The sequence below is a fragment of the Sphaerodactylus townsendi genome, linkage group LG15 (assembly GCF_021028975.2).
Source record: "Sphaerodactylus townsendi isolate TG3544 linkage group LG15, MPM_Stown_v2.3, whole genome shotgun sequence".
Lineage (NCBI taxonomy): Eukaryota > Metazoa > Chordata > Lepidosauria > Squamata > Sphaerodactylidae > Sphaerodactylus > Sphaerodactylus townsendi.
In genome coordinates, this window is record NC_059439.1 from 35,861,707 (window position 1) to 35,879,560 (window position 17,854).

Below are 17,854 nucleotides of genomic sequence, written 5' to 3' on the forward strand. Positions count from 1 at the left end.
AGGAGAAACTGCACCTGCTTAATTGCTTCTGGCTCTGCATGGGGCTCATACAATGGAAAAGCAGCAAGTCGTCGACTTTCTATAAAATGTGCATTAAACGTACACATTAACCAGGTTTCAGGGACATTTTAGCACCACTCAGGGCAAATTTCCCACAACTGAATTGAAGCAAACTTCCTGTGAGCTCCAGCAATTCAGATTCAAATACAATGAATATTTGATTGATTGCCCGAAAAAAAATCATTCAGCAACGGCAGAAGGCCCAAATCTGGGGGTTTTTTCCATCTATCCTAGCAAGCATCATTGCTATGTAGGAAAGTCGACAAAATCTCATTAATTTTTTTTTCGTAGGAGAGCTCACAATCTTTGGAAAAGCACCTCTTCTTCCTTCCTCCAAGGAGTAATTTTTAAAACAGTGGCACAAAATTAGCCTCTTTAATATGCAATAAAGAGGGCTCTGATTTGTATTTAACTATGGGGGGGGAGATAATTAAATAGCAACATCTACAGAGTTAATGATTGAAACTAACCATTGCAAGTCTCTTAAATGGCCCATGATCTACTGCAGAAGACAGAAAGAATCCCTATCCAATCCCTGTTTAACAGCAAGTCTGTTATTTCAAATCACTGCTTCGGGCAGCACCCAAACCGCACAACATAGAAGGCAGCAAAAATCGGGGCAATTAATTAACAGTTATCCGAAGATTTCACCTGCAAACAAGAGAAGGCAGGGTCAGCGAGTGCAGGTTTCTTGGCTTCTTGGCAGGTTTCTTGATTCTGTTTGTGTTTTGGAATAAAGAACCAGCCAGCAAGACAAATATTTACTGCCAGGACTGTTTATTTGGTCTCATCAACAGGCACGGCGCTTTCCCTCCAAGCACAGCATGCAACTATGAGATTTTGTTATTTGGGATATCGGTACAGGCCTAATTGGTTTTATCCAAGCTTTAGAGAAACAGACAGATTCTGAGAAAAAAACCCAACGTGTTGTTGTCAATTTGGGGGAAGGGGGGGCAGGGGGCAAAGAGAAAACAGTATGAATGGATGCGCCACAGCAGCAAGATAATGGCCACCGGGAACACTATTCAGCAGGAAGAAAGCAATGCAGCCGTTAATGCTTTTCCTTGGCACTTCTTCTTCGATTACTTTTATAAAGTTAGCCACTCTGCGTCGAACACTCAGCGTGCAAACAAGGGCCCCTCCCACGCTCCACGCGAGTCTCAGTCTTTGTTGAATTCTGTCAGGACCCAGCGCCTGTTCTCAATGATGGCTTGCAACCGAGCATACTCCTTCACCAGTTCCTCGAACTCGGGACCCAGAGTCTCGTAGCTGGAGAGAACCTTGCAGGAAGCTGCCAGCTCTTGCTCTTCCCGGCGTATCGCTGCTTGCAAATTATCCCTGGAAAGAAATCAATTAGCTTACCCGAGAGCTGCCAGCGCTTTTTGCAAAACAGAACAATGCACTTTAACGTTTTTCCTCCTTGCTATTCATCTGTAGGCCTTCGAGATTCTTTCCACTATCAATCCCTGTCCTACTTCTCCAGCAGGCTACATGAAAGGCTCTGATCGGCTCATGTGCACCTCGCTCCACATTTTAACAAAAGAATTCCAGAATCACATTATCAAACAGGCGGTGGAAACAGAACGTACTTGCTTCTCTTTGACCTATCATAAGCTCTACAGACAGCTTAACAGACTGTACCCCATCAAAGTCTTAACGGCACCAGCTGCAGTCTGGCACGTAGGACGACATGGACACAGCAAGCACGGAAACAGGGGACCAGATTTCAAGCACAATGACTCTGGGCACAAACAATACCGTCTAACGTGGATGTAGGCCAGCGTGGTGTAGTGGTTAAGAGAAGGTGCACTCCAATCTGGAGAACCGGGTTTGATTCTCCACTCTGCCACTTGAACTGTGGAACCAGAATCTGGGGAACCAGATTAGCTTGTGCACTCCAACACATACCAGCTGGGTGACCTTGGGCTAGTCCCAGTTCTTCGGAGCTCTCTCAGCCTCATCCATCTCACAGAGTGTTTGTTGTGGGGGAGGAAGGAAAAGGAGATTGTAAGCCCCTTTGAATCTCCTTGCAGGAGAGAAAGGGGAGGATATAAATCCAAACTCTTCTTCAAAGGACTCTGCATGCTGATTACCCTAGCATAAGAACATAAGAACTAGCTCGTTGTTCATTCCAGTTCAGCACTCTGTTACTCAAGAAGTGGTCTGACCAGGTGCTCTTTGGGAGCTCACGCGTAGGATGTGAGAGCAATGGCCTTCTGCCGTTGCTGCCAGCCCTGAGTTATTTGGAATCTGCTAAGGCATTTGTAATCTCAGATCAAGGAGGATCAAGATTAGGTTATAGGATCGACTTCTCTCCTCTCATCACTCACCAAGCCCCTTTTAAAGCTTTCCAGGTTAGTGGCCATCACCACCTCCTGTGGCAGCATATTCGAAACACCAATCACACGTTGTGTGAAGAAGTGTTTCCTTTTATAAGTCCTAATTCTCCCCCCCCCAGCATTTTCAATGAATGCCCCCTGGTTCTAGTATTGTGAGAAAGAGAGAAAAATTTCTCTCTGTCAACATTTTCTACCCCATGCATAATTTGATAGACTTCAATCATATCCCCCCTCAGACGTCTCCTCTCCAAACTAAAGAGTCCCAAACGCTGCAGCCTCTCCTCATAAGGAAGGTGCTCCAGTCCCTCAATCATCCTTGTTGCCCTTCTCTGCACTTCTTCTATCTCTTCGATATCCTTGGTATATCGGTATCTATCACTGCAAGTCCACTCCATATATATTGGTATCTATCACTGCAAGTCCACTCCAGACTAGGTAGTTTCTACACCGCTTATCATATCATGTTTAGAAGGCCAGGCTTTGGTTCAGAGGTTTGAAATTTGTTTTGTTTTCAGACTTTTGTAATCCCAACCCTATTGTTCTGTTCACTGGATGTCCCAGCCGACTTATATGATGTAATCTGCCTTCAGTCTCAGCCAGAAAAGACAGACCATGAATAATCAAATCATTCTTGTCACGTATTTGTTCACTGTCGTTGCTCCTGCCATATAAGATTCACTGGAGCAGAAGTGCACCATAGAGGTCTGTGTTTCCAAAGACCCTCTCGTGATACCCCACCCCCACCCCGCATACTGACCTCATCACCCGGTGCACATTCACTTTCTCAGGTTCGTAGGTTTCCAAGAGAATGCTCACTTCTTCAAGCCTATGACAGATTAAAATAGTTGGGGAAACAGGCAGTGGTGGGATCCAAAAATTTTAGTAACAGGTTCCCATGGTGGTGGGATTCAAACTGTGGCGTAGCGCCAATGGAGCTGGGCGGGGCATTCCAGGGGCGTGGCCGGGCATTCTGGGGGCGGGGCTGTGGCAAGGACGCAGCTGCTGCGCCGGACCTTGGGTGGGAAACGAATGCACGCAGGCACAGGCTGCTATGCACGCCGGTGCACCTCCTGCTAGACTGCTTCAAGTTCTGCGCGCTACTGCTGAGAGGAGGGGCGTAACGAAGGCAAAAATCATGTGGCAAAATCACCAATGAGTAATCCCCTCTCGGCACACACAAATAATTAGTAACCTCCTCTCAGGAACCTGTGAGAACCTGCTGGATCCCACCTCTGGAAACAGGGCTAAATACACGCTGAATTTCTGCACCGAGCAGACCTCAGATACCCACCTGTGAATAGCCTCCACCCACAGGAGCGGTCTCTGTGTGCAAAGAGCTTAAAACAGTATTTGAATCATTTTTGGACTCCGGTTTTCTTTCATGGTCAAAAAAGTCTTGAATCTACTTTGGCTTTCTACACAAAATCCTTTGGCTCACTAAAACCACGTGGAATAATCTTTTTTTCTTCCCTCCCAGATTCATCAGCAATAATGTCTCAGTTAAACACAATATTTTATTCATACTGTAACCCATCTTGAGTTCCGCAAGGTAGAAAGAAAGATGGCTAATAAATGCTTAAGTAAATGCAGTCATCCCTTCCCCATCGCAACTTTCCCCGCCACGTTTTTGAGATATTTCGAGTCGGCTCAAGAAATTACATGAGAGTTTTGGGGGGGAGTTTTGCAGAAGCTGCAGACAACGTGCAAAGGCCAGACGGCGACCCAGAAAAAGTTTAGAAACTCAGAAATGCATAAAATATATGTATAGTGTTGTATAGTATCAGCACATTTTATATTTTAATACTATAAATAAAACATATCTTTTTAAAAGTTAAAAGAAAAAAATTCAGACCTATTCTTGGGTACAAAGGGAGGACCAAAAATTTTTATGCACATTTTGAGATTGTGGGGGGCCCCACTCCCCCAACCCTTGCAATGTGGAAGAGAGAACTGTACATAAATAAACCTTGATTTGACTAGCTCAGGGGTCTGCAACCTGCAGTTCTCCAGATGTTCATGGACTACAAATCCCATCAGCCCCGAATTGTAGAAAATGCTGGGGGGAAGAATTAGGACTAATAAAAGGAAACACTTCTTCACGCAATGTGTGATTGGTGTTTGGAATATGCTGCCACAGGAGGTGGTGATGGCCACTAACCTGGGTAGCCTTAAAAGGGGCTTGGACAGATTTATGGAGGAGAAGTCGATCTATGGCTACCAATCTCGATCCTCCTTGATTTCAGATTGCAAATGCCTTAGCAGACCAGGTGCTCGGGAGCAGCAGCCGCAGAAGGCCATTGCTTTCACCTCCTGCACGTGAGCTTCCAAAGGCACCTGGTGGGCCACTGCGAGTAGCAGAGTGCTGGACTAGATGGACTCTGGTCTGATCCAGCAGGTTAGTTCTTATGTTCTTATGTAGTCCATGAACATCTGGAGAGCCACAGGTTGCAGACCCCTGGACTAGCTCAATCTCTTGCTCCCCTAACCTCAGCCCTTCCCCAACACAGAAAGGAAAACTCACCGTATCTTGAGGAACATGGCGCTGCATTTGATCTCCAAGTACTGGGTGTTGAGGCAGTCAAGTTCAGACTGAGCACCAAGACGAAATTCGCGGGCAAAGTGTTTTAGCAGGGCTAGGCAGCGTAACAGGACCTGCAGGAAGTGGGGTAGCCAAACAAGAAGAAAAGAGGCACAGAAAGAGAACGGCACACAACAGCACAGACCCCTCACCTATGTGTCAAGGCAAGCTTCCAGCTCTTGCAATCGTGGGGGGAAATGTAAACCAGAGGTGGGATCCAGCAGGTTCTCACCAGTTCCCGAGAGTGGGTTACTAATTATTTGTGTGTGCCGAGAGGGGGTTACTAATTGGGTCCGCTTTTCCACCTCCACGCCCTCGCCTCCCCGAGAGGTATCCTGCCTTTGAACGTGAAGGTTCCATATAGCAATTGCGACTAATAACATAACTCCCTGAACTGGGTTAATCCCTTTCAGGTACTGCAATTCATTGATTCTCAGCCTTTCATACCTTTTATCTCACCAGTCTCTATCAAAGCACCTGTGTGTTTCACCATTGCTGTGTTCAGATTTGTGAGTTGGGGCATTTTCTATAATGTGATGATGATTTAGAAAATGGCAGCAAAAAAATTTGGGGGGGGGGGTCGTGGTGGGGTGGTTCCCCGTGGGGGGGCATCCAACTCAGGTTTTACCCAGGGCTCAGGTTTGCCTAGATACGCCTCTGCCCCCTTTGCTGGGGTGGGGGGGGCTGGGGAGGGAACCTGTTACTAAAATTTTTGGATCCCACCACTGATGTAAACATGTTGATAGCGCCTATGGAAAGCAAAGGGAAATGAGCGCGTGGCCTCCGCTATGGACTGTAATGTGACATGAAAGAAACGTTCTTAAAAGAAATAGAAGACACAAGCTTGGGTTTTTTTTTTAAACAGTTAAAGAACCATCCTACATGGAAGTCAAGCAGGCAGTTGAAGCCCCAGGACAACATGGTGTGGGTCATTACAGGTTTTACCTTACTTGTTTTTGAAATGATCTGCTTCTGAGCAGCAGTGGCGTAGCGGTTAAGAGCAGTGGCTAAGAGCAGGTGTACTCTGATCTGGAGGAACCGGGTTTGATTCCCTGCTCTGCCGCCTGAGCTGTGGAGGCTTATCTGGGGAATTCAGATTAGCCTGGGCACTCCCACACACACCAGCTGGGTGACCTTGGGCTAGTCACAGCTTCTCGCTCTCTCAGCCCCACCCACCTCCCAGGGTGTTTGTTGTGAGGGGGGAAGGGCAAGGAGATTGTCAGCCCCTTTGAGTCTGCTTACAGGAGAGGAGGGGGGGATATAAATCCAAACTCTTCTTCAAACTCTTCTTCTAATCGAAAGTTTGTTCTACGCAGTTTATGTCCAACGAGTCATTTTATATTGTAATTTTCATTGTAAGCGGCCTTGAGAAGGACTCTGAAGAGGCGGCATAGAAACGTTGTGAATAAAGCCCCGCCCCTATTGCTCATATACCTAGCACCTATTAGTTCCTCCCTGAATACTGTAAAATGAATAGTGTAAAAGAAAACACCTCAAACTAAATTGAACGCAAAATTAATTGACTATCAGAAGCATACAGAGCATAGTTCTGGATGGAGAGTTTTGAATTCCTCAGCAGACAGTATTTACATCCTTAGAAGAAGAGTTTGAATTTATATCCCCCTTTCTCTCCTGTAAGGAGACTCAAAGGGCCTTACAATCTCCGTTCCCTTCACCCCCCCCCCCACAACAACCACCCTGTGAGGTGGGTGGGACTGAGAGAGCTCTGAAGAACTATGACTAGCCTAAGGTCACCTATCTGGCGTGTGTTGGAGTGCGCTAGCTAATCTGGTTCCCCAGATAAGCCTCCACAGCTCAAGCGGCAGAGCGGGGAATCAAACCCGGTTCTCCAGATTAGAGTGCACCTGCTCTAAACCACAACACCACGCTGGCTCTCTACACGTCCCAGTGGCAAGGATTTTTTTTTCCTCCACTCCTTACCTGGGGGTAAGCAGCTGTCTGCTGTTCCAGCAACCCCACGAGCTCTTGGTGTCGAGCACGTGCTTCCTGCAGACGCCGTTTTTCTGCCGCCACACTTTCCGCCAGAGTCCCGATCATAACTGCCCGAGGAATCTCTCCAGCACTATCTGCAAGAGAAGTCAGCCAGCCGATGCCCCTAATAATTTCTGGGTGAACCATCAACTCTTCTCTTTTCTCATGTCCTTCTGCCCCTGTCTTGAAGGGCTGCCCCTCCCCAGGGTAGCAGTTTGAGGGTCTTACCACTCTCTGGGCAGAAGTAGCTCAGTACAGCCAAGCACTTGTGTTTAAGCTGCCTCTCCAACTCCACGGGGATGCGCTTTTGCATTTCCTTCAGCTCCTGTGGTAAAGTATGGAGGTGCAGACTGCATCAACACAAGCTTATTTAAATGTTATTGCTTCCCCCTAGGGATCGCTGGACATTTTTAGGCAAAGTATTGGATATCTCTAACAACAGCAATGGGAAAATGATGACGCCATTTGGATCCATACAACTACCCTGTTTCCCCGAATATAAGACATCCCCGGAAAATAAGACGTAGTAGAGGTTTTGCTGAAGTGCGAAATATAAGGCATCCCCCAAAAGTAAGACGTAGCAAAGTTTTTGTTTGGTAGCATGACCGACGAACAGAACACAGAAAAATAAGACATCCCCTGAAAATAAGACATAGCGCATCTTTGGGAGCAAAAATTGATATAAGACACTGTCTTATTTTCGGGGAAACACGGTAATTGTTATGAAGCCAGGATTAAAGAACAAAGCATAACCTAAAGGAACTTGTCTTTGTCTCCTCATTCAGGAGTTCTAACTTCTACGGTAAAAGGTCTGGAGTCCATGCCCTATGAAGAGAGGATTAGGGAGCTGAGGATGTTTAGTCTGGAGAAGCGAAGGTTAAGGGGGGACATGATAGCCATGTTTAAATATTTGAAGGGATGCCGTGTCAAAGAGGGAGCAAGCTTGTTTCCTGCTGCCTCAGAGACTAGAACACGAGTAATGGATTCAAGGTGCAGAAAAAGAGATTCCGCCTAAACATCAGGAAGAACTTCCTGACTGTCAGGGCTGATGGACAGTGGAAAGCACTGCCTCGGAGAGTGGTGGAGTCTCCTTTGAATGTTTTTAAACAGAGGCTGGATGAACGTATGTCGGGACTGCTTTGTGTGTTCCTGAATGGCAGGGGGTTGGACTTGACGCCCTTGGGGTCTCTTCCAACTCTATGGCCCCTTCCGCACACGCAAAATAATGCGTTTTCAAACCACTTTCGCAACTGTTTGCAAGTGGATTTTGCTATTCCGCACAGCTTCAAAGAGCATTGAAAGCAGTTTGAAAGTGCATTATTCTGCATGTGCGGAATGAGCCTATGATTCTATGTTATGGTTGTACTTTTACTGTTATGAGCAACTACTTTAATAGATTGTAAATTAGTTAAATTAAACTTCTCGTATCACATCTTGAGCGGAAAGCGTCTTCCGTTTGGCAAAAGGCTCATGGATTACGTTAGAGATGAATACTTCCCCTCCTAAAACTACTGTTCCCAAGATTCCTTAGGAATGAAAGACAATTAAGCTTAAGTAAAAGTTTTAAATATTTAAACTTTTAAATTTACATTTCAATTTAATGGGGTTTTGTTTATATACTGTATGTGGAATCCAGGTTGTACACCGCCCAGAGCCCTTTGGGGATTGGGCGGTATAGAAATCCAATCGATCGATCAATCGATCAATCGATCAATCGATCAATCGATCAATCAATCAATCAATCAATCAATCAATCAATCAATCAATAAGCCTCTCTATTTCTAGCACAGATACAACTTTTGGAACAGTAGATGTTGGATGGGGGATGAAGATCCCCCAGGCCAGTTCCCTGACTCAGGTCTCTTGCTACCAGCGGCTCTCCAGATGTTCATGGACTACAAATCCCATCAGCCCCTGCCAGCTGGGACGGATGGGATTTCTAGTCCATGAACATCTGGAGAGCCGCAGGTTGCAGATCCCTGGCTCATCTCTACATATGAGTCCATATTTTACATGAAGGAATTCCAAGCAGGAATGGAGCTCAAGCAAGACCCACCACACCACAGGTGTTTGGGGGAAAAAAGAAGAGTTTCACAAAAGCCACATCAACAGGTGGTTGTATGCCTGGACATACGGATCCGCCTCAACAATCCTACTTAGTGCAGAAAGGAATATGCCTAGCTTACCTAGGAGCAGCAGGGGCGTAGGAGGTTAAGAGCTCATGTATCTAATCTGGAGGAACAGGGTTTGATTCCCGGCTCTGCCGCCTGAGCTGTGGAGGCTTATCCGGGGGATTCAGATTAGCCTGGGCACTCCCACACACGCCAGCTGGGTGACCTTGGGCTAGTCACAGCTTCTCGGAGCTCTCTCAGCCCCACCCACCTCCCAGGGTGTTTGTTGTGAGGGGGGAAGGGCAAGGAGATTGTCAGCCCCTTTGAGTCTCCTGCAGGAGAGAAAGGGGGGATATACATCCAAACTCTTCTTCTTTTTACTTGATTAGGGGGAAGAAGATCCTGAAGGTCAGAGGGCACCAAGCCCAGGAGTGACGGCTGCACCTCTTGCGCAGAAGGACCGACGTCAAGGATTCGTTTCAGCTCACCCACCAAAAGCTGCCGCTCCAGGATCTCTAAAAACTGAACGCAACACGGCAAGATTTTGCAAGGCGTTGTCCAAAAATACCCTCCGCTCGGCCGTCTCAGAAGCCTGACGATCCCCACCCATCGCTTTTCCCCGAACCTCAGACAGTCCTATATCCCATCGCCAGAATACCACTTCAAGCACTTAAGAACATAAGAACATAAGAACGAGCCTGCTGGATCAGACCAGAGTCCATCTAGTCCAGCTCTCTGCTACTCGCAGTGGCCCACCAGGTGCCTTTGGGAGCTCACATGCAGGAGGTGAAAGCAATGGCCTTAATAACATAAGAAAGAGCCTGCTGGATCAGACCAGAGTCCATCTAGTCCAGATCTCTGCTACTCGCAGTGGCCCACCAGGTGCCTTTGGGAGCTCACATGCAGGAGGTGAAAGCAATGGCCTTAAGAACATAAGAAAGAGCCTGTTGTATTAGTCCAGAGTCCATCTAGTCCAGCTCTCTGCTACTCGCAGTGGCCCACCAGGTGCCTTTGGGAGCCTCACCCTGCAGGAGGTGAAAGCAAGGGCCTTAGAGAACATAAGAAAGAGCCTGCTGGATCAGACCAGAGTCCATCTAGTCCAGCTCTCTGCTACTCGCAGTGGCCCACCAGGTGCCTTTGGGAGCTCACCTGCAGGAGGTGAAAGCAATGGCCTTAAGAACATAAGAAAGAGCCTGCTGGATCTGACCAGAGTCCATCTAGTCCAGCTCTCTGCTACTCGCAGTGGCCCACCAGGTGCCTTTGGGAGCTCACAGGCAGGCGGTGAAAGCAATGGCCTTCTGCGGCTGTTGCTCCCGAGCACCTGGACTGTTAAGGCAATCTCAAATCAAAGAGGATCAAGATTGGGAGCCATAAATCGACTTCTCCTCCATAAATCTGTCCAAGCCCCTTTTAAAGCTATCCAGGTTAGTGGCCATCACCACCATCCTGTGTGTGGCCATCACCACTTCCTGTGTGCTTCCAGCTCGTCTGGTCAACTCCCTGCTCATTCATCAAATCCGACAGCTGTCCTGGAACTCAGTTATATTTGACGGCAATTCCTTTTCATTACACGGACGTCAAACCTTTTGGCCTCCTTCTACCAAGAACTTGGCCCAGTTCCAAATCCCTCCTGACATCCCTCGTACATTTATTTATTTCCCCAAGACAGTTTCCATTACTTTTTTCTCCTGAGCGGCCGGTCCAGTTCCTAAGTCCCGCAGGGCCTCCCGAAGAACCCGGTGTAGCGCCTCCCATTTCAGCCAGTTTGTTCTGGACAGATGTAATTCTTTCTTGGCCTATGGGTGGAGAAAAGTGAGAAGAGGAGAAAGCGGACGTACAGGAAACCCAGTGCAATAAAAATAAATATACGCTTCTTAAAATCGTCTAGTGCTATCTATATTCAGTAGTTGGGGTGTGGAAGAGGCACATTTTCATAGAATCATAAGAACATAAGCAAGAGCCTGCTGGATCAGACCGGAGTCCATCTAGTCCAGCACTCTGCTACTCGCAGTGGCCCACCAGGTGCCTTTGGGAGCTCACCTGCAGGAGGTGAAAGCAATGGCCTTCTGCTGCTGCTGAGCACCTGGTCTGCTAATCATAGAGTTGGAGGAGACCCCAAGGGCCATCAAGTCCAACCCCCTGCAATGCAGGAGTACACAAAGCACTCCTGACAGATGGCCATCCAGCTTCTCTTTAAAAACCTCCAAAGAAGGAGACTATACCACACTCCGAGGTAGTACATTCCACTGTCAAACAGCCCTGACTGTCAGGAAGTTTTTTCCTGATGCTTAGGTGGAATCTCTTTTCCTTCCCCTTGAACCCATGACTCCTGATCCTAGTTTCTGGAGCAGCAGAAAACAAGCTTGCTCCCTCGCCAACATGAACATAAGAACATAAGAACTAGCCTGCTGGATCAGACCAGAGTCCATCTAGTCCAGCTCTCTGCTACTCGCAGTGGCCCACCAGGTGCCTTTGGGAGCTCACATGCAGGATGTGAAAGCAATGGCCTTCTGCTGCTGCTGCTCCTGAGCACCTGGTCTGCTAAGGCATTTGCAATTTGCAATCTGAGATCAAGGAGGATCAAGATTGGTAGCCATAGATCGACTTCTCCTCCATCAATCTGTCCAAGCCCTTTTTAAAGCTTTTTAAACATGACATCCCTTCAAACATCTAAACATGTCACCTCTCGACCTTCTCTTCATCAAACTAAGCATCCCCAGCTCCCTAAGTCTCTCCTCGCAGGGCATGGATTCCAGACCTTTGCCCATTTTGGCTGCCCTCCTCTGGACCCGTTCCAGCTTGTCAATATCCTTCTTGAATTGCGGAGCCCAGTACTGTACACAATATTAACTCACGCTTATCCAGACTTTGCATTCTGCATATATACCCTGTTTCCCCGAATATAAGACATCCCCGGAAAATAAGACGTAGTAGAGGTTTTGCTGAAATGCGAAATATAAGGCATCCCCCAAAAGTAAGACGTAGCAAAGTTTTTGTTTGGAAGCATGCCTGACGAACAGAATACAGAAAAATAAGACATCCCCTGAAAATAAGACATAGTGCATCTTTGGGAGCAAAAATTAATATAAGACACTGTCTTATATTCGGGGAAACACGGTATAACTTATTTCATTTGTTCAGTTTAAACATTTCTGTGCCACCTGTCTAGCCAAATCGAACCCCCCCTCCCCCCCCAAGGCAGCAAACATCTAAACCAGGAATCGTCAACCTTTCTGGGGGCTGCCTGTCAAAATCCCATCACAGGATACAGGAAGTTCTGCTAATCTCTCTCTCTTCTAGCTTCAGAGATTTTGCAAGGCTCTGTCCAGCAGCTCCAGACTTCCTTTTCACAGTAACAAAACCTTCCCATTTGCTTTTGATGCCCACTACCGCACACGCAATAGGACTCATAAGAACAAGCCAACTGGATCAGACCAGAGTCCATCTAGTCCAGCTCTCTGCTACTCGCAGTGGCCCACCAGGTGCCTTTGGGAGCTCACATGCAGGATGTGAAAGCAATGGCCTTCTGCGGCTGTTGCTCCCGAGCACCTGGACTGTTAAGGCATTTGCAATCTCAGATCAAAGAGGATCAAGATTGGTAGCCATAAATTGACTTCTCCTCCATAAATCTGTCCAAGCCCCTTTTAAAGCTATCCAGGTTAGTGGCCACCACCACCTCCTGTGGCAGCATATTCCAAACACCAATCACAAGTTGCGTGAAGAAGTGTTTCCTTTTATTAGTCCTAATTCTTCCCCCCAGCATTTTCAATGGATGCCCCCTGGTTCTAGTATTGTGAGAAAGAGAGAAACATTTCTCTCTGTCAACATTTTCTACCCCATGCATAATTTTATAGACTTCCATCATATTCCCCCCTCAGACGTCTCCTCTCCAAACTAAAGAGTCCCAAACGCTGCAGCCTCTCCTCATAAGGAAGGTGCTCCAGTCCCTGTACTAGTCCCTACTTGCTCAGTTGAATCTCTGGCCCACCAATTACTTCACTGTCTCAGATTCAAGGAAATCAGATCCAAGTATGTGAATCTCACTCCTTTACATTTACCCAATCTCCCCGATTTATTTAGATTACACTACTTGTTGGACAACCCTGATCCTTCTCTCTGTATGATAGTGGCAGACTTTCTCCTGGAAATTACTAAATGCCAGTAGATTTCCTCCGTCCTAACATGTATATCCTGTATTGTATATGCTTTTTAATCTGTTTTTATTATTGTTGTACTGCTGTCTATGCCAATAAAGGCTTGCTGCTTAAAACTCAAGAGTCCCAAATGCTGCAGCCTCTCCTCATAAGGAAGGTGCTCCAGTCCTTCAATCATCCTCGTTGCTCCAGTCCCTCAATCATCCAGTCCCTCAATCCTCAGTCGTACAACGTATCCTGGACGGGTCACGACAACTTCCCTACCTCTTCGAGCTGTTGTGCCAAGTTGGTGCTAAGCCCACTGGAGTCCATATGTTTCGTCAGGCCCATAAGGAGATGAGACAAACCGGGATAGGAAGCCAGGTCTTCATCCGTGAGCGAGCTGGGAGGCAGGAGGCTCCCACTACCTGTGGAGGCAGAAGTGAAGGAGAAAAAATGTTCCCTTCGACACACCTTAGTTTCACATGAAGTCCACGCAGAGAGTTACCTGGCTGCAGGAGCTCAGCACTCACAGGTCCAGAGGCAGATGCCATCAATCCTTCAAATATACTGAGCGACCTAGAAGGAGAAGGGCAGGTGGTGGTGGTAAGACAGCCAAAAGAGAGAACTCAGAGGCTTTCTCTTCCTCTCCCCACAACAGTCACCTTGTGAGGTAGGTGGGGCTGAGAGAGTTCGGAAAGTACTGTGACTAGTCGGAGGAGTGGGGAAACAAACCTCTGGATTAGAGTCCATCCCTCTTAAGTCACTCCCCCACACTGGCTAAAGAAACTCCTTGTAAAGAGATAAGTCTAAGGCTATTGTTTACACCCTCATGAAAAGGAGGCTAAGAAAACCGTACTATGGAAATCCGAGAGTGTTGGCATACCGTCTGTAAGGAAAATGCCAGCAAAATGGGTACACCAAGGAAGGTGGTCTCTTGTGCCAACTGAAGCCAAACCAAGTGTCAAATATGGAGGTATTCATGCTAAGTCCCTTGCAGAGAATCACAAACCCTATGTTTCCTTCACTCATACCACTTGAAGCAACCTAAAGCCATGCTCTACACTCAATCCCCCAGAATGCCTTGCTCACACCACCTTGACCCATGACCGATACATTTGGCAAGGCCATCTTTACCCAAACACCCCCCCCCCCTCTGTCCAGAGGCGGCTTGCCTCCTTTGCTGGGAGCAGCTCTGTGCCTTGAAGAGCAGCCAGACAGGTAGAAATCCAACAGGTGCAGCTTCTTGCAGAAGGAACCAAGCTTCACTTCCGCCTGCTGATCCACAGGTAAAGGAGCACAGGAGCCCTGCCAGGACAGAGTGATGGCAACTAAACACCCCCAACCCCAAGAGTTTCCCGTTTCCTGGTGAAAAAGGAAAAAAAACCATCCAGAAACCCACCAATTTTCACAGCACCCAAAAAGGTGGGAGGAAAGTGGGCGTTACCAATTCCAAGGTCGCCCCTATTTTTAAAAGGGGGGCGCCCCTAAGAGGTCGCGAAAGTGAGATTTTCCCGCCTTTTTCGTCCTCCTCCCCCCCCACCCCCTCCGAGGCGACACACCGACAGTCCCCGCGCGCCTTCCGCAAACTTAAAAAGGAGGATGGAACTTCCCTTCGGGGGCGGGGCCGAGAGTCAAGGAGCCAATGAGAAGCAGCGTGGACAAAAAGCGGCGCTTCAGCTGATCTGAAAAAAGGGGCGGAGGCGGGGCTTCATCGCTTCTGGGCGCCCTGATTGGCCGAGGTCTGCCAGCGCGAAGGGCAGTGTTGAAGCCGAGGCCGTGCCCGTGCCAGGAGTTGAAGGGCGGGGGTTGCTTTTTACCTGCGGTCCCCCACGTGCATCCTTCCCAGGTCAACCCGTGTTCCCCAGCACGTGTGGATGCTCTGATTTTGCCTTCAGTGGCGGGGCTCCTGGCAATGGGCCCATGTCACAGAGAGGGACGTCTTGGTACCTTTCAGGGCAGGAGCGGAAAGGAATGACACCATTGCAAAAAATTATCTGCTGGGCAGCAGAAGAACAAAAGCCATTATCCAAAGCTGGCTGGGGAGCTATTTATTTATTTATTTATGGGATTTTTATATTGCCCTTTCTTTTCAGGCTTCGGGCAGCTTCCAGCCTTTCATGAAACAATGTAATGCAACATAAATAGATCAAAACTTATGATTTAAAATATCAAGTTAAGATTTAAGATGAAAATAACATCTGGGCGCTGCAGGTCATCAACCACATCTGTGCAGAAGTCCCTCTCCTCACTGTTGTATTTAATGTTGCCGTTGGGTGGAACTCCAGCAGAGGGAATTATGAAAGGCAATAGGAAAGGGGGGGAGGAGAGGCAGTGCTGGGTTCAAATTCTAGCTCCACAAGAAGCGAGGTGGGGGTGGGGCTTAAAGAACACAAGCCAGACCAAGCATCAGCTGTCCAGGAGTACTGCCTAGACCAGTGGTGGCAAACCTGTGACATACGTGACCAAAGTGACCCGCCACAATGTTTTGGGTAACATGCCAGCATTCACCAACAGCTATTCTACCAAGCTTGAGTCCTGCCTGTAATTAGTTGACATCTCCATATAGGCATAGACCCCACACAGTATTGGACTACATTTTTAAAAATAAATTAATATGCAAATAATTGTTTCTCTTTCGTTGTGGGGCAGGAGGGGCAACAAGCCAGCAGAGCCGAGTCAGGTATTTTCCAGATTTTTGACACGCCAAGCCCAGAAGGTTCACCCCCACTGGCCTCGATCTCCAGGCCGTCGTAATTCATCCTCATTGTGCAGAGGATCAACGGCTGTCATCTGAAGAAGCTGGCTGCAGGCCACCGAAGCTGGTGCTGGAACGAGCTTGGGTTCATCTTTAAAGTGTGGCAAAGCGCCTGTTTATTGTTGATACGGTAAACTACCGTGACAGCTGCCCCCTCCGGAATTAATACCGTTTAGGCAAGTCGGTGCTTCTTTGCGTTGGTTTGCTATTTGCAAAATGGACAGGTTACATAAACGTCCTACCTCTCAGAGTTGCTGAAGAGTGGGCAGTAAAGGCTTTTTTGTTAACTCTGCACGCTTTAAAAAAACCTCTTGCTTTGCAATGTTTTGTGTAAAACCTTGGACAGGGAAAAGAAATTCAAGCTTTTAAAAGGCTGTGTTGTCTAAATTAATGCAGGGCACTTTCTAGGCTAGAAGCTATAAACTGGAGCTGTTGTAAATGAAAGCAGACCATGTCAAGAGGCAAAGCAAGTTTCCACGTGGTCAGGTCCCAGCGGTTGACAGCCTGTTTTTATGCCCAGCCTGTGGGATAGTCTCCCTCTGTGCATGGAAGCTCCATTTAACTATCACATCTAATTGCTTTTGATAGTCCTCTCCAGGAGGCAGCAATTTCCCCAAATCCGGTAATACTTGTGCATGCCTAAATTCTTCCTCTGATCTTTCAGGACATTCCGTGATTTGAACAATCTCTGCCATTGTTATTACACAGAACTGAAGAGATGGATGTTGATTCAGAATATGTAGTAGAGCAAATTATCATATGTGCACTAAGACACAGCCCTAAGGGGTAAGCACTACTGGACAAATGGTTATAGCAAGGGTATGTTGGAGATGATGCTGATCCCTTCTACCCTTTTGGGTTTTCGGGGTGGGGGAAAAGGATAAAAACATACAGTAACAGATATTGGCTCAGCTTGATACAAGAATCTCCCATCCATTTCCACTACCCTCCAAAGCCACTAGAGGACAGTGATAGCTCAGAAGACATCCCATTTCGCTCCTGTCTCAGTAGATCTCGGCGGGATTATTGTCTCCGCACACTTCATTACCCAGGCTGAGAACCAAAGTCCTTGCAGGGGGGCGGGGGTGGGTGGGCTACCTTTACCTTATTAGACAAAAGAGGTAGTAGCTGTATGAATGCCTGTGGCAGGAGACAGCTTTCAAGACTTTGGCCTCAGTGCCCTAACTTAGCGACTGTCGAAGTAGCTGATCATTGTATGAAACTGGATGCTAGATCAGCAGATCCAAGCTCTACTCTACAGGCTGCTGTGATCTAAACCCAGCATGTAAAAAAACATGACACCAATTCTTTGACTGTTCTAATATTCGATGCTATTTGTCATTACTGTTTAAGACTGTATTAGGGAAGAAGAAGAAGAAGAAGAAGAAGAAGAAGAAGAAGAAGAAGAAGAAGAAGAGTTATATCCCCCCTTTTTCTCCTATAGGAGACTCAAAGGGGCTTACAAACTCTCTTCCCCCCACCCCCTCACAACAAACGCCCTGTGAGGTAGGTGGGGCTGAGAGAGCTCAGAAGAACTGTGACTAGCCCAAGGTCACCCAACTGGTGTGTGTGTTGGAGTGTACAGGCTAATCTGAATTCCCCAGATAAGCCTCCACAGCTCAGGCGGCACAGCGGGGAATCAAACCTGGTTCCTCCAGATTAGAGTACACCTGCTCTTAACCACTACATCACTGCTGCTCCTTGACAGTTAGATTGGATTTTATAGTATTACTTTTATTATTTTGTATGAAATTATTGTTGTTCGCCACCCTGAGCCCAGCTTTGCCCAGGTAAGGCAGGGTAGAAATCTAAAATAAAGGAAAGGTAGAGGCAAACGTACGATTACAGAAAGGCCTTCTGTTTCAAGGGATATCCCCCTCCAG

At 47.4% G+C, this 17,854-nt stretch overlaps 1 protein-coding gene across 3 annotated transcripts; it reads right to left on the reverse strand.

Moving 5' to 3' along the window:
- Positions 1-820: 820 nt before the first annotated feature.
- Positions 821-14,777, reverse strand: HAUS4 (HAUS augmin like complex subunit 4). Of its 3 annotated transcripts, none has more exons than XM_048517517.1 (10): positions 14,616-14,777; positions 13,722-13,792; positions 13,499-13,641; positions 10,760-10,876; positions 9,462-9,602; positions 7,198-7,294; positions 6,919-7,064; positions 4,921-5,051; positions 3,157-3,225; positions 821-1,398 (listed from the first exon to the last, which is right to left on the reverse strand). In XM_048517517.1, exons 2-10 carry the CDS (start codon positions 13,765-13,767, stop codon positions 1,221-1,223), a joined length of 1,068 nt encoding a protein of 355 aa, XP_048373474.1. In that variant the 5' UTR covers positions 13,768-13,792; positions 14,616-14,777; the 3' UTR covers positions 821-1,220. The 3 variants fall into 3 exon arrangements, with proteins under 3 accessions (XP_048373474.1, XP_048373472.1, XP_048373473.1); XM_048517515.1 differs by lacking the exon at positions 14,616-14,777 and adding an exon at positions 14,389-14,609; XM_048517516.1 differs by lacking the exons at positions 9,462-9,602; positions 14,616-14,777 and adding an exon at positions 14,389-14,609.
- Between the last annotated feature and the right edge of the window lie 3,077 nt (positions 14,778-17,854).